The sequence below is a fragment of the Gambusia affinis genome, linkage group LG15 (genome assembly GCF_019740435.1).
Source record: "Gambusia affinis linkage group LG15, SWU_Gaff_1.0, whole genome shotgun sequence".
Lineage (NCBI taxonomy): Eukaryota > Metazoa > Chordata > Actinopteri > Cyprinodontiformes > Poeciliidae > Gambusia > Gambusia affinis.
This window is the reverse complement of record NC_057882.1, coordinates 25,220,863-25,242,800: the sequence shown is the minus strand read 5'-3', so window position 1 is coordinate 25,242,800 and position 21,938 is coordinate 25,220,863. Positions and strand designations below refer to the sequence as shown.

Sequence of the window (21,938 nt, the reverse complement as noted above, 5' to 3'; positions counted from 1 at the left end):
AGCTTCTTTAGCTAAACCTGCCACTTTTTATGTGACATATTCATGTTGATTAATATACATTGTCCACTTTATTAGAAATAAATAAATCAAATCTAAATCTAGTATTTTTATATCTTCAGCTTTAGCACTTTAGGCTGAGCTGGTGCCCATCGTCCCACACAGGAAAGAGTCGGGCCTGAATGCTGAAACAGCAGTAAGGCTCTCAGACGGAGCGCTGCCGTATCCCAACATCCTGCCTGACCCGGCTGCTGCAAAAGATTGATTACAGGGGATTTTACTGTTCCTTTCTATAGATGTACATGTAAAGAAATTTGCTTGGCAGTTCTCACCCATTGCTGAAGTGAACTAGATATTTTGCACTAGGAAAGCTGTTTAAGCAATCACCCAAAAGGAGTCATAAAGTTTCTGAAGCCAAATTAAAAGCTAGAAGATGCTTGCTTTTAAGCATCTTCGCTGCCTCCTGGCTAAGGGGTGTGGTGAAGATACCTACACCTACAATGAAATATTGAGGAGGGAAAAGACTTGGATTACATGCTGCGCAGGGCTACACTGGATGAAGATTACGTTGAATTATTTAAAGTGAGGAGCAGCAGGGTGTCTGGACGAGAAGGCAGGTAAAAGATGTTATGAGAACCTCTCCCTGAGGAACGCCTCCAGCCAACGCAATCAGACATAAAGGGAATCATCTCATTCTAAATTTGGTAGTCTGAAAGGAATCAGTTCAAAACTGTAAATCACATTTTATTTTTTTAAAATGGCATTTCAAAATGAATTTATACCAATCACAATAACCAGTAGAAATACTTTTATTGTGATTAAAACAATCAAATCCTTTTAATTATTGCTGACCAGCTTTTATCCTGTTTCCACTCACACTGTGACACAATTCCTTGACATTGGAAGGCCTCTAAGCCATCACCCTAATCACAGTTTCTATATATGACTCATTTCTGGACTTATGCTAGGCCTCTCTTACAAAATAATATTACTTCTAATCCAAAAACACTCTATAAAATAAAATAAAAAAACAATTTTAAATCAACATTTGGGCTAAAAATAATAAATATATGAGTGGAGCTTTCAATGAAAGTTTGTTTTGATTGGACGACTGCTCAGCATGAGTGGTGTAAGTTGGTTTGTATTATCATTCAGAGTAACTGGAGTTTTGTTGGACTGTAACAGCAAAAGAGAAACTCCTGAGTTTCACCAAAGAAACTCGAGAGATAGATTTAAAACCTATCTGCCATGGAGTCTGTAAGGTTTGAAAATGTTGGCAGCTTCATGGAAGACTTTGACACAGAGTAGAAATATTTACAATCTGGATTATGCCACCAATAATAACTTACAAAAGGCAACTAAAAACAGCTAAAACACCTACAATAAAACACAACACAAGTGATGACACAACACAAGAGGTAGAAAAGTCTGATAAATTTCACTGTCACCAACTCATTTTCAGGAAGCATTTTACCAAAATTTCATGCACCAATACATCCACAGATCCAAAAGCAGATCCAGCAGCTCTACAGCTAACAAGAAAATTAATGTGTAATTACTAATCTTGCCAATATAAATGCAGTGAAAGGATGTGGATTATTCACCATTAATTTTACAAATGTTTGGACAAACTAAGCACTAGATATTAAAGTAGTAGAGTTCTGTTTCAGAAAATTAATTAAATACAGATAACAGAGTTAGATCAAATACCAAAAATCATGACATGGGTCAATTTACATTAAACACAAAGCTTAAAAATACAATATTTGAGCTCCACATGTAGTTATAGTAATAATATTATTCTAATAATTCTGGAGATGTTTTCCTCCAGTTTAGATGAAGAAGCAGGACTGCTCATCTAAATAAATGGTATAAAATTATTATAATTATCTGGGTCATTTCCTCTTTATTCCACAGGAATAAAGTTTCCATTCAGCTGGAAACTGAATGTTTTTCCTTTAATGTTTAACTACAGCAAATGAGCTAATGATTTAAAACAGGTGAGCACAAATGTCTAAAACATGTTTGGGAATACATTAAATAGAATATTCTGCATTATGTGCACTGCAGTTTCCCCTGTGATCTTGAGGATAATGCCCCTCTGAACTCCGTGACCTCCCTGATTGGAGCATCTCCAAAATCATTCCTGATTAGGAGGAATTAGCATAAAAAGTAGCTAGCCTCTGATTCAACTCTTTACACTGACATAAAGCAACCTTAAAGTGTAATGATGGAGAAAACAAATCTCATCAGGGTTATTAGAGATTTCCCGCAGCTTATCTTCATGGCACCTTGTAATAAAAGCCGGTGTGGCTCTGATGGGGTGGGGGTTGGGGTGTAGGTAGGAGCACGCCGCTCTCGCCATGTTTTTGCCGGTAGGCCGCAGGATTCAGCACCACCTCGCTCCTGGACAGCTCCCGCCAATCAGCGGCGCTCTTCTGCAGAGCGTCATTCTTCCTCATCCTCCTCATCCTCCCGCCCTCCATCATCGGAGCATGCATGGCGGAGGACATCGCAGACAAAATGCTGACTTTCACCGCCTGCACATGTGTGAAACGGCGCACTGACTGTAAATAGAGGAAACGGTGCGGGGCTCGCTCCGAACGCTTCCTCATTTCGGATGAGGCTCACTGCGGCAAATCAGCCCAAAAGACAAGAGACATGAACTGGAGATGGTGGGGAGGTTTGAAAATGACGTGTGTCCGGTTTCCACGCACAATGTCACACGACCTTATAGCAGCTGGCAGGCCATAAAGCACTCGTTTATCCCATTTCGCTCATAATAAGAGCAATAATTTGATATCTGGTGGGTTACGTTGTTTTGTCTGGTTAAATGAAAGGATGTCCGCGTTTTGTTTTACGGCGCATGGCATCATGTTCAACATGGACCGATAGGCTACCTGATTAAAGGTGGCCAATCTGACCGAAGCTTCATTTCTCGGATTATAAAGCCAGTTTTTAGATTTTGTTACTTTAAGATTTGCGACGATGCTGCTTTTGGAGGCTACACGTGTTTCCTGAGCATCATTTTAAAAAATACATAATGGCGTTATTACAGCGCAGGCAACGCGCCATGCAGCAGCAAAAACGTGTCAAGGTTTACACAAATCAAATCAATTCCGGTTAAAAACAGACGGATCTCTACATCTGTGAAGCAAAAAAGCCGAAACACCGGCAATGAATGGCAGACAATGAGGCTCTGCCCTGCGAGACACAGAAGCAGGTGCAGCGGCTATCGGCTAAAGGAGAACAAGAATGAATGTTAAAAAAAGACCCGCAGAGATGAAACTCACCTAATATAATCCAGAGTGACCCAGAGACCAGGACGAATGCGAGCATGTCTCTCTCATGGAGTCAGGTGTCCCGGTGCGGGTCGGGAGCGGCTCACAACTGCAGCATCGACTGCAGCAAGTCGCCGACAATCTAGGAGATTAAGGAGGGACGGTGGGAAGAGGGGGAGGGGGTTGCGTGGTTGGAAGGGGGGGATCTGAGACCAGCTATTGAAGGGAAGGGGTCGTTCCGGGCAGGAGGGGGTCTCAGCGTGCAGAATCTGCCTTAAAATAAACGACAACACGTGTAGCTGAGAAAAGAGAAGCGGACAGCATCCCTCCTCCAGCGCCGTCCACCTTCACCTAGTTGGACGCTGCGCAATGGCAGACACTCCTGATGACATTAAACGGCTGGTAGGTCAGGTTGAGCCTCTAATGAAGTTTGTTCTCTATGTCAATTAATGATCAACCACAAATTTAAAAAGTCATCCGATTCTGGTTACCCCTGGTTCATCCTGGAAAATAATTTTATTTTTTTTTTATTAGGAAAATGTAAAGGAATACAACTTTTTGTATCAGAGTGTTGATTTATTATTGTTAATTTGATTGATTTGTTTGAAGGGGATGCGCGGCCACATCACGCCATCCGTGCAGCTCAGCGCGCTGTGACACGGAGTAACTTTGCGTCAGGGTCACGTGGTTCAGAAAGACACGCCCATTGAACTAAAGTAACCTTGAGAAAGGCTGACACAGACACAGAGGGTGGGTTAAACACAGATGGAGGGGAGGAAGTAAGAATTACATAAAATAACATAATACACGCATCAATGCGTTACGATGCGCGTTTATTTGACCAGTTTCACCAGGTCAAATAAACCAGATGAAACATCTACTGAGATGTCTTCCCTCAGTAGATGACATTTTCCTCTGTCTTATTCTGCTTCTGCTAACTCACCTTATTAAATAGGTCACTGGTAAAGAGCCGTTATTTTACATCTGTAGGCAGAAAAAAGACTTAAAACGCATTGGAAAAAGAGAGAGAGAGTTAAGCCGTTCATTCATGCACAATGTCAAGCAAATTCACAAACAGCGTAGCCAATAAAGTTACAAGCAGTCCTCTTTTTATCTTCATTAAGTTTGTAAATGTTTATCAGGTTACCTGCAATTTCACGCAGGAGAAAAGCTGAATGAAAGTGGGCGAGGTAATGCCACATATTTGATGACTGAGTTTATTTATTTTGCTCTGGGATCAAAGTACACACACATCTCTGGGTTAAAAATTTTATTTAAAAAAATCCTACTCACTATTTTGAACAAAACATTCAGAAATTCTGACATATTACTGTTTCCTAACATCTGGTCATCTGGGGAAATAAAAGAAAAAAATCTGAGATAAATAGAACATTTTTTCCAACTTCTTGTCCAAAATAAGTTCAGTGAGAATCTTTCCTGCAACGCCACACAGATCCTCAGCTCCAGAGTCAGTGGTCCAAAGAAACTGGTCAGCACTGGCTAGAAGATGACTGGAGATTAAAAATAAACAATGTGCATAAAAAAAAAGAATTCAAAGTCACCTGGATCTCTGCAGTACTAGATCCAATCATTTAATTCAGCTGAGAAGCAGAGACACCAGGCCTCTTTTTTAAAGCCAAATATCAGTCAAAAAACAAAGAGCAGGTTTCAAATTCTGACTCAAAGGGAAAGTTAATCAGAACCACCCTGGTCTAAAGATAATTTCCCTCTCAGCTTCAGAGATGGTTGTGCCAACAGTCATCAAGCATTTGTAGCATATTTCAAATTATTCATCTTTACAGAATTGTTTAACTAAGCCACAATAGCCGTATTGTTTTAACAAAGTACCGTCTGTTTAAGGTTACGCCACGACACGTTAAGCAGATTTAAGGCAGCCACTCCAAAACTTTATTTTTTTTAAACATACAGAGGAGATTTTACAATCAAGTTGCACCAAAGTGCAGCGAGAAAAAAAAAAATTTGATTAGTACAGTTAAGAAAAAGCACACTAAAATAAAGATAATACATGAATAAAAATAGGTAATAGTTACTGAATTCAAAAGCTAAAGAGAGATGAGTCTTTATAACACCTTAAATCTCCAGATTATGAGCTCTCTTGTGTGGATTAAGAGATTATTCCACAGTTTTTGGGCTGCAGCAGCAATCTTAAAGTTTTCATAAATGTTTGACATTTTATAAGATCCTTTTTAAAATATGATGTCAAAATCTAAAAACCTGTAGCAATCTAGTAACAATTTAAAACCAAACCTGTAACAAACAGGAAGTCGATGGATTGAAGTTAGAACTGGAACTTTCTGGTTATTCGTTCCTTTTTTTTATTTAGTTCCCCTTAACAGACGATTAGCAACGTTTTGTTCATGAAAACATGGACAAACATTTCCAAAATCCATCCATCCATCCATCCATCCATCCATCCATCCATCCATCCATCCATCCATCCATCCATCCATCCATCCATCCATTCCACAGGAGTTTCTAATAATAAACGGGTCTGGCTGGTGGAAATTAACTCACTTTTATAGCAGCTTTATCCTTTAAAAATCAAAATTGATATTTACTCATGCGAATTTTTTCATACATTAAAATGTATTTGGTGATGTAAAACAATTTAAGGTCAGTTTTAAGAAGAATAGAGAGAGAGACACAGTGTCAAGCTGAAAATATCACAGAGAGACATTAAAACAAATATTAATGGAGGACGGTGATACATTGAGTCTGTATATGCCAGTTTTAACATGCAGGTATTAAAGGATTGTAGCAACAAAAACTCACCTGACCAGTCAGATGTAGAGATAAAAATCCAAAATAAAGGCAGCAAAAACAGAACCAGCTGAGTTAAGATGGAACAAGATGGAAGAAATGATCAGAAACAGGTGAGATAATTACCAGAGCAGCTGACAATGAGCTGCTGCTTGCAGGTAAGATGAAGAGAAACTAACATAAAACCCAGAAAACTAAAAAGAACAATAAACACAACATAAATGCAAAACCAAATCTGACCAAGAGATGCAAAGATGAGAGAAAAGAAAAACAGGAAGCAAATAAAACATAAAAGGAAAAAAGACAGAAATAAAACTTGAACTAAGGTTTACAAATAAAAAAAGGAAGTAGAGACTACAACCTAAACAAAACTTGAAGTATTAAACTGATCCAAATCAGCATCTATGATTCTGAATCTGTTTAGAGAAAATTGGATATAAGATCAAACTTTTACACCAAACTCTTAAAAAAACAAAACAAAACAAAACAAAAAAACATTGACAAAGTTCCCTGTGTTGACATCACACCCTGGAAAAAGACCTGAGTTAATAAATCATTAATTAATCCATCAACACTCCCACCCTGACCAGATTATAGGGAAATCCCTGACTGGAACTATAAATAGCACATTCTCTCACTCATTGTTCTAAAACCAATCAGTTTATTTGACTTAATAGTTGACCGACACAAAAAAAAGGCAGAAGAAAAGTAAAATAACAAACTTTGATGAGTTTGTTTTCCTCATCAAAGTTTTCTGGAACAAAAGCCCTTGAGGAAATGTGACATTCAATGAGAAGGAATAAAAATGTTTCCCCCATCAGAATAAAAAAAATCCCCCCAAAATTACTATGTTGTATTCTGTGCAAAAAATGAAAGAAAAACCATTATTTTAGAAAAGCTTCAGGTAAAATCCTGCAAGCTGGAGAAAAGAGATCACTTCTAAACTCACAAACTAACAGACCAACATAAACAGAATATTTTTAAAAAATATTTAAAGCAACAGCTTTTTATATACAGCATGAGAATCTTTTTTTAAAAAAGAAATATTTTTGTTGTAAGACTTCTGAAGTGAAGTGTGAAAACTCTCACCACAGACCACATCATTTATATCCTAAACACAATTTATAAAATGTACTTTTGTTTTAAATGTGAGTGGCATTGAATTTCCTGCAAACCCATTAACTCAACAGAAATTAATGGGTTTTAATTATGGCAAACCCACCCAAATAGGTGTCAAGTATTTTAATTTTATAGTTTATTATCAGGTTATTGTTTATTTCCTAATAACTGTAATTATGATGGCATTTTAGGCCCTTAAAACTGTTAAGATTATTTCAATACCTTCCAGGTGTTTTAGAACTTGTTAAACTGAAAATCACAACATCCTCATATTTTATATAAACTACTGATGCATGATGTGTGTAAAACATGATTACTGATGATTATTTCTAACTAAGTTAATCCATGGAATAAAGTTTCCCCTGTAGAACATTTTAGTCGATATTTCCTGCATGTTCTTGGTGTGAAAAACATTTTACAGAAGAGTGAGAGAATTATCAATTAAATACAAGACAATATGAAATCATAAGGTTTGCAGAAGGAATGTCATGACAGATCTGTCTCTGATTATGTAATTTGTTAGTTTAATCAACACAGAAGATAAAATCACTTATGTGGCTCTGTTATGTTATATTCTTTCTTTAACCATTAACCACATGGCAGCTTAAAAACATCCTAAAGTCCAAATGAAATAAAATTATATTTAACATGTATTAGAGGACATAAACACCTCAGACTGACATTTTTAAGAGTTATTTACAGTCCATTATATTAACATCTAATACAGAGGAGGAAGTTTGCAGAGAGCAAACCACAGCCTGAGCTGCAGGTGTTGCTGCCAAACGGTGAAAGTACAAAATTCAACAGCCAAAAGGAAGACAAATGAAGCAACCAGGATGATTTATTTTATTGATTTTTTTCATACTTTCTAGTCATAATTCTGTATTCTTCTCAAATCAACCAAGAAGCAACATTTCCAGGTCACACAAGAAAAAAAATTCTTATTAGAAAATCAAACAAAAACAAACTAACAAACACAAGAATCTTAGATTTTTAGAAGCAAAAACATTGTAGTATAGGAAAGTTATCAGACTCTTGTTTAAACTTGTAAAAACAGTCAGACTTGTAATGTTTCAGCTCTCAAAAACAATACAGTGTGTGACCTGATGAGGGTGCTAAACTTAGAACATCACATGACTTTTGATAGGAAGAAGCCAAGGAAACTGATTCTGTTTCCCTTTTTCATTTCCTTACACGTTTCATTCAGTTCCAGATGCTCCCTCTCGTCCTCTTTACTATATATGGTTATAAAGTGGATGTTGTTCTGATCTAGATGTTAAAAATACAGAATAAACACTCTTAATGCATGAGAAAATAAAATATCAGGCACTTGGAGAAGTTTTTACTCCAAACTCCTAATATCTAAAATAATGCATTTGTGTGATGATTGTATAACAATAAGCATAGTGAGAATAAGAGACAGTTGGATGGAGGGATTAAGTGTGGAATTGCTCGAGTGTGTTCAGTAAACAGCAGACACCAGCTTATGCAATTTAAAGTGATTCATTCTTTGGATTATTGTAAAACCAGGTTGCATGAGATCTGCCCCTCTGTGACAAAACATCAAAATTGTCTCATACTTTTTGCTTCTGTTCTTAATTAACGGGCATTTGGTGTAGAATATGTGACTGGTACTTCAAAGCCTATAAAAATCCTTGTAAGCCAACCTGATGCAGGACTGGACATGTTTGACATCTCAGAGATAATAAAGAATCTTCCTGCATTAATGCTGCGACCTCTAGACCTGGGAATAGTTACTGATGTTAAAGGAGTGAAATCTTCCACTTCTATTTCTTTTAAAAGGTGAATAATGGACATGATTTCATTAATGCAAATAGAAAAACTAGTTTTATAAGTGATTAGAATTTATTTCTATCTATTAGCTTCTAGTTAAACTCTTCGTGTGAATTAAAAAGATCAGAATTTGACATGATGGCATCAGGAAGCTCAGCACAGGAATGGCATTCACGCTGGATTGCAAAACAGTCCTTTGAGCCGGCACGCACTCTTCAAACGAGGTTACTTGAATTCTTTTCCGCAAATGCTGTCACAAAACAGCGCAGAGCTATGCTAAAATTCAAGTGTTTTTTTTCCTGTAATCTCTCCCACCTGTACGATGTGCTGTAATTGTGTGGCTGACGCATGAGGGCTTTGGCCTGACCCAGCGTCACTGAGCTGTCAAAGCAGATGGTCCAGTGGGGATAGAGACCGAATGCTCAAGCAGCTTGTCTCATGCCAAAGCTTCAAATTACTGTTTTATCCCTTCGGGTGGGACCACAGCAAACTGCCAATAAGACAGAACCATGCTAAGAAATAATGGTTGGAAACTCAGAACTGACGAGCAAATTAGTAGTTAATGTAAGAAAAACGACTGAATCTTACTTATTCTACTTGACAGACCTACAGTTAAAAATAGGTCTGTCAAATTTTACTGCATGATAAATTGTCCCAGAGGTTAATGCAATAAACAATAATGTTGTTGTTTTGAGACCATTCCCCAGTAATATAATGGCAATAGCAAAATAATAATGCAAGAACACATTCTCAAAGATCAATAAACTTTACAATCGATTGAATATTTAACCCTGGAACTGGAAGACAGTTTAAATATCCAAAATAAATAAACCAAAAAAAAAGAAAAAAAAAAAAGAAAAAGAAAAACAATAAATCATGAAAATGGAAATGATTGACTTATTTTAATTTATGAAGTGATTTATTGATTTATTGCTTACTATAAGAGGCCTATTCAAGTTTAGTCAACCTAAGTGGATATTGTCTTTAAGCTTAAGTTTTGCTACACACTTATTTGAATTTGGATTTGGACTTTCACTAGACCGTTTTAACACAAATAGGTTTAGCTTCCTTGACACAGCATGATGCTGCCGACTCCATGTTCTGTGGTAGGGGATGGCATGCTCACACTGTTACTTTTCCAGCTAACAAAGCTTTTTGCATGCAGGCCGAAAAGTTCAGTTTTCATCTACTTGCATCAGACTACTCCCCCATTCAGCTCCTTCAGACTAGCTGACAGCAATTAGCAAACACCTGGTGGAACTGCATCTGCTGAGCTTATATAAGCTACTTTTCAGTGCAATACTGGAAAAAGATTGTTAAAACGATAAGAGAGGAACGATGTTGTGGTGACTTAGCTCAAACAGGAATTTTCTTAAAACACAAAGGCCCAATTTCAAGGCATTAAGTCAGGAAGTAAAATGTGTTATTTGATATAGCATTTGAAAGTAACATAGTTACTAGATTGTGCTATAAAATGTCACTATTTGCGTGGAAAATTTCCCCTCTAAATGTATGTCCATGCCTGGGCTTTGCAGACAATTTTCACCACAGATTAAATTTTTATAACTTTTATTATTTTTGATACTTTTTCTTAACTAATGTTATCCACAAACTCTTGTAGCTTTCACGAAACAGCTACAGAATCTAATAAACAAAAACTAAAAGTGAATATCAGCTGGAGTGAATTCCTATAATTCACCTATTTCTCTCTTCCCCGCTGCCTGACAGCTGACAGCGATCCAAGAACAGAAGAGCGGAAACTCTGGAGGATCCGGTCCCGTCCCGCCCCCCGCATGGAATTCAATTTTTCTGCCGGCATCGGGAAATCCCACACATTTATTGCCCGTGAAAAACTCCGTAGGAAAACTCCCTGCCGTTCCCTGCCAGGCGGCGGGCGTCGCGTGTGCAGTGAAGACGCGCAGCCGCGGCGCATGCGCGCGGCTCCGAGCCGCATGGGAAGCCCCACTGTGAGGACAGCAGGAGGGGGAGATGTGATAAGGCATTTGTGGGGCTTCCCAAGCGTTTTAACAGTGCGCTCATAGTTTTAAATAGCAAGCCTTTCTTTGTTACACACCCACTCTCTCTCTCTCACACACACACACACACACACACACACACACACACACACACACACACACACACACACACACACACACACACACACACACACACACACACACACACACGCACACACGCACACACACACACACACACACCTAACCGTTGGTAATAATCAAAGCATACTAAAAACAAAACATTTTGATTAATATAGGAACCCCCTTTCATCCCCTTTTATTACTTTTATTCATTTATTATTGTTATTATTTTAAGGCGCTTTTTGCTTTGTTCCAGAGCGTGGTTCTCGCACATATTTGATAAGGTGTGTGCGTTCGTGCGTGTTTGTGTGTATGCGTGCGTGTGCGTGCGCGCGCGCGCGCGTATGCGTGTGAAAGAGCAGTTTTCTCGTGTCTCCTCTCTCTAAGCCAGGGGTGGGCAATTAATTTCTTCAGGGGGCCGCATGAAAAATCTGAAATATGTTGGAGGGCCGATCCAGCAATGACTCAAATTTAATCTTGACTCATTATTCATTTTCTCATACCTCTTGTTGTAATAAAATATTTAAATCATATTCTTTTGTTAAGAAGAATATTCAGTAAATATTAATAAAAATTAATTTGTGGTTTGGCTGAAGTGAGAATTAATACTATCAAATTAATAGTTTAAAAAAATATCACATGTGAATTTATTTTTAACTTTTTAATCTCTCCACAATTGAAATGGTGTGTGTTATATTAATCAACTGATCAACTGCATATATGAGCAATAAATGGTTTTAAGTGTTGGAAAAAGCCTGACGAACCTGCAGTGCTGCAACTTGAAGGACTAACACAAAAGTACCTCCAATCAGATGCAAATGAATGGGAAAACAAGTACCACAAAGTACTTTAAATGCAGCAGAAACTTAAAGAGGTACACACACAAAACTAATATCACTTTAGGTAACATTAAAATAACTCATTACAAAATGTAATTACAAAATGAAACTGTAATGACTTGAAAACTTGTAAGAACCAAAACTGAAATACTACAAGGAATAGACAGCTTCAAGTATCTTTGTCCTGGATTCTCTTTAATAAACCAACTTTTTTCCTGTGAGATTTGGACACCCATCTGTTGTCACGCCCACCAGTTTGTCCCAGTTCAGACCCAAGCTTTCCAGACACGCATTTACCTCTACTAAGAGCTCACTCCCTGTTGTTGTCCCTTTCATTGACCGCATGCCTGCCAGCTCCTCCGTGATGCTAAATTCTGCATTGATCCCGCGCGAAGATGAGCAGCTGGGCAGTGTCCCGTATGTCACAGCTCTCATCCAAAGCCAGGGAAAATACCGGTACTCAAAATCATTCACGCTGTCTTTCAGTTGCAGCACCAGGTTCGTCGCGATGTCCTCAATACTTCTCGTTACGTTTGCGGCGGGAGAGGGAGATGTTCTCAAAAGCGTCTTTATTCTCAGGACATATTAGCACTGCTTAATATACTCTCCGTCAGAAAGGTTTGCTCTTCCTAGCAATCTTAGGGATATGACAAAACTTGCCTTGACTGCAGCTCCTCTAGATGCCAGGCGTTTTGTAAAAAGTGTTTGTACACACACACACACACACACACAGTGACGCGCACACACACACACACAGTTCTCTGTGTTTGTCACAGCAGTGGATATATTCCTTTACACACAGCCACACACACACACACACAAACACACACACACGGCCTTGCCTTTGACTTCAATAAAGAAATATTTCGCTGTCCATGCCTTGTTAAAATGCAGAATTCGAATCAACTTTTCTTTTTACCGTGAGATGACATTTTGTGGGGATGCTAGCATCACCTGTTGCTGTGCGTTAGCATTCGTCGTGCATTCATAAGCCCCTTTCAAAATAAAAGACAGCTATTTATTATTGTTATTACTTTAAGGTGTTTTGTTTTGACTGGGGGGACGCGGGCCGGACAGGCATGCCCAACGGGCCATATCTGGCCCGCGGGCCTTAAAATGCCCAGGTCTGCTCTAAGCTGATTCAGTGACGGAACGCTTGTACCAGTCTGCCTCTAGTGGTAGAGAAAAATTACTACATCATTTCTTGTAAATGCTCCACTTCTCACAGCGCCCGCTGTTTATACTAAAGGGCTGGTCTGATATCATGTGCACGTTTGTCATGCCGCTGTGTGGGCCGGTTTTCACAGACTGGCTGATGAAAGACAGATTAAGGAATCAATTGTTTGACCTCATTTAATGCAACCTCTTCCTAATAATAATAATGATAATAATAATATAAGTTTGAGAGGTCGGTCTGACTAGAAAGGCACAAGATAAGTTAATTTACTCTATTTAATAATAAGAACACTAATACAACATGAAGTTGTTGTTTACTGTTTTTCAAGTATTGCAGTTTTAAATACACGTGCATATGTTGCTAAACGTCCGAAAACTCTGCAAAGTTCCCTGCACTATTCTGCATGCTGGATTACAAAACTGCATCCAGGTCAGGTCACAGTTTTATGCAGCGTACTACGTGCAACAGGCTACTGTAATCAGCCCTGTTGTTATTAACTTCCCTCTTGCATTCAACAACGTGATTTCTCGGAAACCGCTCCACTGCTGAACGACAGGCTCACAAAGCGCATGCGCGCCACTGTAAAAAACATCTCCAAACAGATCTAGTAAACGTACTATTTTGACTATCTTAATGCATTTGTTTGCAACATGTGCATAAATACATGCTTAGTGATTAAATGTTAATGACAGACGTCTTTGCTGATTAAATATTTATTTTAAAATGACTCAACTATACATCCCTTCATTCCTCTATTACAAAGTTATGCATGAAGAATTTTAGGGGAAAACTGACAAGGCTTGGATAAAAATGTTTTGTGTTAAAACTAAAAAATGTCCGACATAAAGAAAAGGCAACATTTCTCAAATATTTGGTAAAAACTGACATCAGAGTCAAAGCCAGGGTTGCATGTGTTTTCATCGTGGATGTTTCTTACAGTTGGCCCCTCCCTCTGGGCTGACGGGGGGTGGGGGGGAATACCAGCTCAGCACCAATATAAGGAGAGCCTTTACCACGCTGTTCACCTCAGTCCAAGAAAGCTATCCAGAAGGATAACTAAGGAACGAGAAGAAACTAACCTACAGCGAACTCGGAGCTTTCGCACCACTGATTTTCTCCCTTTTTTCCCTCTCGGATTATAAAAGGAGCAAACACTGTAAGTGGCTTCGAGGCTTATATTTAATAAGAATTTATGTCAAGGATTTACGCCTGAGTAGCAACATTTTAAATATTTTGTGAATTCAGTATAGAACGCGTTTTTCAAGCTTTGTGCATTTTTAACTCGTTGAATTGAAATTGGCTCTAATTTATGGATGTGAATATCGCGCACCGTGCGGAGTTGTGCTACTTTTTTTTTTTTTTACTTTGTTTGGCCACTAAACGAATCAATTTGGAAAACAATAATTTCAGAAGAGTTGTGCGTGTTTTTTGGATGTAAGGATGTAACAAATACTGTTGACTTCTGCATGTAAACGCCCCCAAACTTCCCCTCCTTGCGCGCCCTGCAGCCTTCAGATGAACTTCTCCTCACCTCCTTTTAGCGCGGCCAACCCGCAGCAATAAATCTAAGCCGAGGCGGAAGTGGGGTTTCAGTTGCTCTCCCTACTGTCTATCAACTCGGATTCCGCCTTTATCTAACGACTGTCTTGTTTTTTTGTGTGTGTGTTGCTGCGTATTTTAGGCACAAACATGCCTGTGTCCAGAATGAGAATGAGGCCGTGGCTGGAGAAGATGATCGAGTCAAACACCATCAGCGGGCTGCAATGGGTGGATAAGGTCAGTAAGTTGTTGAGATGGAGCTGGAAATTAAAGTAAATATGCTATAAAATGTCTGCTCAGCTAAAACATCTTTTGTATTCATGTTGCAGGAGAAGACAATGTTCTCTATTCCATGGAAGCACGCTGCTCGACATGGTTGGGAGCTTGACAAAGACGCCTGTCTGTTCAAAGAATGGGCCATCCATACAGGTGAGCAAACAGGAACAGGCACTTCAGCTGCATTTGTAATAAAAGTGTAACCTTTTGTTATGAAAAACTTAAATCTTTAAATGGTTTTTACAGGTAAATACACAAAGGGGCAGAGTTGCGACCCCAAAACCTGGAAAGCCAACTTCCGATGTGCAATGAACTCCCTGCCTGACATTGAGGAGGTGAAAGACAGAAGCATCAACAAAGGCCACCAAGCCATGCGGGTCTTCAAAATGCTGCCTGCTGTCTCAAAAAACAAAGGTGAGAAACATTTCTTGGCATATTTCAAGATTTTCACAGTAGTTTTTTGTTGCTGACATGATATTAAAAGATTGAGCTGTAAAGTGATTAAATGTTGTTTTTCTCTGCACAGAGAAAAGGAGCAAATCAAGGGACACCAAGTCAAGGAAGAAGGTAAATACTGTCAATGTGCTGCATCATGGTGGCACTTATTTCCATTTAGTTAGTTTTATTCAAATCATGTGACTCACACAGACTTAGATAAGGCTATGTAAATGCAATCACAAAGCTTTTATTTTCTTTTGTTTTGGAAAAGAAATTAACTGATTTTGACTTTTTTTTTTTTTATCTCTGCAGAGACAAGCAGTTAAGGAAGAGATGGAGTCAGACTACAGCGACACTCAGTCTCCTGTAAACATGTCTCCACCTGAGGAAACCACTCAGGAAAACACAGTAGACAGCACAGTAAACATGGAACTTGGAGGTGAGTGAGAAACTTTGCAAAAAAACCCCAAACAAACAAACAAACAAACAAACTATGCAATATGCCAGTGATAAATGTTTTTCTAAACAAGGGGAGTTAATGCGGTTTCCTTGTTGCAGGATTCGACTGTACAGCTGAAGTTCCAGAGTTGTCCCTCTTAGTTGAGATTGAGACAGATCCTCTTCAGAACCACTTTTCCCACAGATTTGAGGTTTCTCCTGAACACAACCTTGGTAAGACAGCAGGACAAATTTTACTAACTGGGGAAAAAAACTGGAAGAGAATTAGATAGAAATATATTGTATCAACATACTTATACTATTTTCTTTTTCTCTCCCTGCTTCTTCGCTGTGCTCTTCCAGACTACGACTATCAACAAGACGTCATTGAGGTAAGCATGACCTTCAGCTCTCACTCTTAACTGCATGCATTTTTTCATTGGCAGGAATACCCCTGCTTGTCTTGTTCTGTCTGTTTGGCATCACTAATGATACAATAATAAAGCTAATTGTTAAAAAACGATATGAGAAATCTCCAGTTGTACTCAGTCTGGTGTTGCTGTTACAGATTTGCAAGATACTGGAGAAAGAATCACAGTGGATGGTCAATACAGACAGCAGGGGATTCCTTCGCAATGAAGCACGCACCAGTCCAGGGAGTAATTGGAGTGAGTCTTCCTCAGGTAAATACTGACAACCAAAGAGGAAATTTACTCTGCAGAAGTTTTAAACCTTTAAAGGTGGAAATAGATTGTGTATTTGCAATTTGAGAGTTTAAATTTAACACATTTCGCATGTAGCTGTGGAAGAAGACAAGAGATAATAAAAAATGAACTCCAATACCTATTGTCACCCTTATTTATGCTGGATTGTTGTGTTTGTTTTGCAGAGTTAGAAGACACACCGCAGTACACAACACTGGGCACAGACTTCCAAACCAACTCGTACGAATTCTGGAACAACTTTTCCTCGATTTGAGATCTCCATGACTGGACAGGAGGACTCTTTAAAATGTTGGACTGTTTTTAAAGCGCTTCCTGTCCACAAGCTCCATCCCTATCAGAGTCAACCCCGCCACATTAAGCTATCATGCAACCCACTCTGTCAGTGTGGACAGTTGTCCTCATCTCTCCTATCCGCCGATGTGAAGTTATGAAGAAGTCGTCTGTGTTACAGAAGCTCAGATGATGTGTGCATATGGTTTTGGCTGGTTCAAAGCACTTGCGTTTTTAGATTTTATTATACAGATTTTGTTAAGGCTGGGCATTACATCATAATCCACAAATGTCAGTAATTTGGAGATACCTCCAAAAAGAAAACTACACACTGATATAAATATTTCACTTTGGTTGAAGTGCCCTTTATTTTATCACATACATTTGTTTTCCGTTAGACTAATAAGTGAACCTTTGCTAAACTGGTAAATATATTCTTAAATCTCAACTCTTGACAAGTCTATAAACTTCATATGAAAGCACTTCTTTGTATTTCCTTAAAGCATTTGTAAAAAGTGTATATATTTGTGTTTGTGTGTTTTTTACAAAATAAAAAATGTTTTAAAATATGAATGACTTGAATTTTTATATATAACCTAAAATGAACTGTATTTTATCTGATTTACAGTGTGTTTTGGTTTACTTTGTATGTTTTACTGAGGAAGAAACAGCATGCAGATGATGGACTGTAGTCTAAAACAGTGGAGGAATCTTCAATCACATTTAAAATGACAGCTTTGCTGTTTGTTACTAATGACATACCAAGTAGAGCTTGGTATGTAACAATTAAATCACTCATCATCAGCTAATATGCAGCACAAACAGTTCCTCCATGTATTTTCTCTTCCTCCTCTGGGGTTCCCCTGTAAACCCCAGGGCTGTTGAAGTAAAACTGCTGTTGCATAATAAGGTGACAAACATGCAACGTTTTAGGGGGAAAAAAAATGTCTAAGTATGCCTGGCCAGATATATTTCCTAATCTAGAGAATGCATTCTTTTCGTTCATGGTAAAGAACGTTTCACGTTTGACTGGATGTTTGTGGATGACTGCCAGCTGCATCTGATGGAGTCTTCATTACTCGTCTTCTCAGCCTCTCAGTTTTGATCCCTGAAAACCTGAAAAACAGGAAGCTGTTTTTCTTGGATTGCTTTCTGCGTAAACACAACTTATTATAAGTCATGTGACTTCATTGCAGCTTTTCATTGAGACTAAAGGAGGGGAAACAGGCCATTTCCTGGAAGCCGTCTGATCAAAGTCTGGACTAAAACTGAAGGCTTTTCAGCAATTTAATCATTTACTCAAATGTAACCAAATCTGTATAATGTTCCTTAAAATGTATAAATAATAACACACAATGAGCTAAATGTCAGAACACAGCGACAATGTTCTATCTTGACATGCAAAATGCAAATAGGTGCTCAGAGTATTTATAGATGTTTTCCTCTAACAAAAGCTGCTCTGTCCCAAACGACGGTGCTACTATCTTCAAACATTTGGTTCCTACATGTTTTGCTGATGTTTTTCATAACAAATGTTGTCTGTCGAATGTTTTTGAATTTTGCACTACAAAATGATCACCGGGTTACAAACTATGAAGATTTTAAACTTTTTTCATATGTTGCATTTTAAAGTCTACTTGGTTTTACGTTTTATAGTTTTATTTCTATGTTTTTTATTTCCTGGTTTGTCTTTATCTGCACACCAAGTGATCATTTTTCCCAGCTGTCCTGCAGAGCGACATCTCCAGGATCAGCAGTAGGTACCAGTGATGCTATCAATAAAGATTCCCACATGCAAGCAGTAAATCTGAGGTTCTTCTGCAAAACACTGCCTGTCCTGAGATCTACAGCCACGACTGGCCTGTAAAATAGTTGATTACACTGAAATTCATGTTTCTATTCAAGTCACCTAAGATCTAAAATGCAGATACAACCTCAAGGTAAGAAACTGCAACATATTGATGAAAATGTACTAATTTCATTGGCAGATAAATCAATTTAAAACATGGAAAAATGTTTTGCTAAAAGTGAAATAATCTACCAATGAGTCAGAACCTTTTCATCAATATTAAGGAATTATTGACTTAAAACAAGTCAAATATATGTTGAGTATATTTGCTCTAGAAAGCAGACCAAAATACATAAACAAGGTTTTGTGTTTTTGCAGTGTAATTGAATGCATGGCGTGAAACATAACATTCCCAAAGTGCATCCTATATCACAAAAACATTGACAACTAAACAAACATTTAAAGAAGTTCCATATGAAATAGAAGTGAAAAGCTACGTTTGATGAATTGTTAGCAGCACAGATCCAAAGTGCATTAAACAATCTGACCAGCAGTCAGTCAGCATCAGGCCTAACATTCCCTCTATCCATTTGCCCAAGACTGGGTTCAGAAAAAGGGCTGCTAACATCTCTGCAGACCCCACACATTCTGGACACAAACCATACAGACTTTTCCTTTCAGATCAATTCTACCTACATACAGGACACACAACCATTCACACCTAGGGAGAATTTAGAGAGACCAGTTAACCTGACAGTCATGTTTTTGGACTGTGGGAGGAAGCCGGAGAACCCGGAGAGAACCCACCATGCACAGGGAGAACATGCAAACTCCATGCAGAAAGACCCCGGGCCGGGAATCGAACCCAGGACCTTCTTGCTCCAAGGCAACAGCTCTACCAACTGCACCACTGTGCAGCCCTTCTGAAGGGCACCATGAGCCTCATATGTACACTGTCACAACCTGCCTTCCTGTTTTCCCTTTACATAAAGTGGCTGCATTTAGACATTCATGTACACACTGTTCCTGTTAGTCTACATTTTATTTCCTCTAAGGTTTAGTTAATTATAGCACAGGAGAAGGCCTAAGAAATCTAAGTTAGACCTTCATTCAGCATGGACCATGGAATGACCTTTGACCTTCCAAGAGGCAGTGAATTATGGAACTCCCAAGCAGACTCTCTTGGCCATAAAGCCACAAATCCAAAATATTCTCACTTCTAAGGAAGCTGGAGAATAAAACAGCTTTATATGTGAGATTTGAAGCTGTGCAGGTCCAGAGTGTGAAATCAGAACGACTCTCCCAGGTCGTAACTCACGGCAAGGTCGAAGAAATGGAGATAAGAATCCCACATGGAGGAACCGCTGGTGCACTCTACCTGATCCTGGCTGTGGTGGATTAAAACTGTGTAGATTTTTAGTTTCTGAACTAATTCTGCGAACTAAGCCATGCTCAAATATGTAGAACTAGTATTAATTTTGAGTAAATAAATCATATTCAATCTTTTCACATAATCTGAAGCAAAACAAAAACAAAAAAACATTTTAATTCATTTTAAAATGTCAGTTAATATGATCGGATACCAAGGTGTTATTGGACCCGCAGACGTTTGTTTGATACATAAACTTCTGCTTTGGACCTGCACTGCTTTCAGGTCCATTTACATTTTGTAAATAATTCCATTTTTATCAGCATGCTCACATGATTGTGGTTCAAAGTCATAAAACTTAACCAATGCAAAGTGTAAGTGGATTTTACACGACTGTTCAGGATGACTTTAATTCAAAATTACAACACCCAGTAAAAGCCACTGTTTTCCTTTTTATCTTATTTGGAGATACTGTTGTTAAATTTCAATTTAAACAGTACTGTAAACTTCAACCATTCAGAAATATTGAGCATGTTAAATGTTTTTCCAAAACTGCAAGTAATCAATAGAAGAGGTCAAGCCCCATTTTTATTATATTTTTAAATTCATACAAAAGTGTCTCAAATCCAGGATTCATAATCAGAACGTTCCTATTTGGCATTTTAAATCAGAATCAACATTTTTGTTACTGTAAAATTTTAAATGTCACTTATCCAGTGCTGAAGAAGCAGGTTTTAAGATGTCACATATTGGCACCACTGTGTGAAAAAGCAGTTTTTTAGTTTTTTAGTTTTTAATTCTTTTCCCTGATGTGAGCAGTTCAAACACTGTAAAACATTTAAACTGTTTTAACTATAAATGAAAGTCCGCCTGCTGCCACAGAAATGTGGCCTTACTTGATGTCAAGTTATAGTCCATGATCAATACGGCGAGTGACAAAAAGTCACATTTAACATCATACATTAGCTTATCATAAAAATTTATTACAAACATTTCTAAATTAGCATCACAAAATCTACAAAAAACACAAAAACAATCACAAAATCCAATCACAGCTATTTATAAATGGGTTTTATCAACCGGCCCTTTAAGAACATTCAGATTTTTAATAATGAAAACAAAAATGAGTTTGACATCCCTACAGGAACAGCTTCTCCAGAGCGACCATTGTCCTTCTGTTTCCTCTGGCCGTTATTGAGCTGCCAGGTCACTCAGGTCAGAGGCTCTGCATGCAGCTCCGATGAAAAGACACCATCTCACTCCGGGAGACGTTTTTCCTCAGAAGCTACAGAAAGCAGACAATCCAGAGGCTTTGGTGCAACACACACCTCGTTCTCCAGATGAGTTCCCAGGAAGGGGAAGCCTGACACACTCCACACCTTTCCCATCGATGTGTGATGAAATGACGTCCATTTCATTGGGATAAGACAAAAGAAAAATCATGCAAGCCTCAGAAAACCGAAAGAGAAACGTCATACAGGGGACTGCAAAAACACAAAATCTCACTAAGTATTTTTGTATATTATTTAGTGCAAACATCTTCATACACATAAAATAAGACAAAATTAACTCAGAAGGAACTTTTCAGTAAGATATAGAAGCTTTTTAAAGTAAATAATTCCTTAATATTGATGATAAAGTTCTGGTTTCATTGGCAGATTATTTCACATATAACAAAACATTTTCCTCATATCATAAGTGATGTAGAACTAGAACTTTCTCATCAATATTAAGAAATTATTGACTTAAAATAATCTCCCACTTCTTTCTGAAAACATGTAGTTTATATCTCTGGGCTGAGGTTCATTTCTGAGTGCAGTACGATTTGTAAAGGTTTTAGTTGAAACATTGTGAAATATCCCACTGGAATTGAGACTATAATTATGTTATGATAACAGAACTATTATTCATTATTTTATAAGTCTTGAATGGTGGCTTCAACCAGCAGCTTCCTGGAAACTTACAAACTCAATCCCAGATCAGTGAAGATAATCAACATGCAGCCTGTTT

At 38.2% G+C, this 21,938-nt stretch overlaps 2 protein-coding genes across 3 annotated transcripts in view; one reads left to right on the top strand and one right to left on the bottom strand.

Annotated features, from left to right (window-relative positions):
• Positions 1 to 3,621, bottom strand: part of acsl6 (acyl-CoA synthetase long chain family member 6) — a 36,490-nt gene extending 32,869 nt beyond the window's left edge. Inside the window, exon 1 of the mRNA XM_044140363.1 lies at positions 3,291 to 3,621. Within this exon, the coding sequence (XP_043996298.1) occupies positions 3,291 to 3,336 (46 nt within the window). The 5' untranslated portion in view covers positions 3,337 to 3,621. The remainder of the gene's footprint in view (positions 1 to 3,290) is intronic.
• A 10,523-nt stretch (positions 3,622 to 14,144) lies between these two features.
• On the top strand, positions 14,145 to 17,339 carry irf1b (interferon regulatory factor 1b). 2 transcript variants are annotated; one of them, XM_044140362.1, is made up of 10 exons: positions 14,145 to 14,240; positions 14,766 to 14,860; positions 14,953 to 15,052; positions 15,146 to 15,313; positions 15,426 to 15,466; positions 15,650 to 15,776; positions 15,896 to 16,009; positions 16,139 to 16,167; positions 16,344 to 16,458; positions 16,665 to 17,339. In XM_044140362.1, the coding sequence occupies exons 2-10, from the start codon at positions 14,774 to 14,776 to the stop codon at positions 16,751 to 16,753; spliced, it is 870 nt and encodes a 289-aa protein (XP_043996297.1). In that variant the 5' UTR covers positions 14,145 to 14,240; positions 14,766 to 14,773; the 3' UTR covers positions 16,754 to 17,339. The 2 variants fall into 2 exon arrangements, with proteins under 2 accessions (XP_043996297.1, XP_043996296.1); XM_044140361.1 differs by lacking the exons at positions 14,145 to 14,240; positions 16,344 to 16,458 and having other exon boundaries at positions 14,767 to 14,860; positions 16,665 to 16,789.
• Positions 17,340 to 21,938: the final 4,599 nt, after the last annotated feature.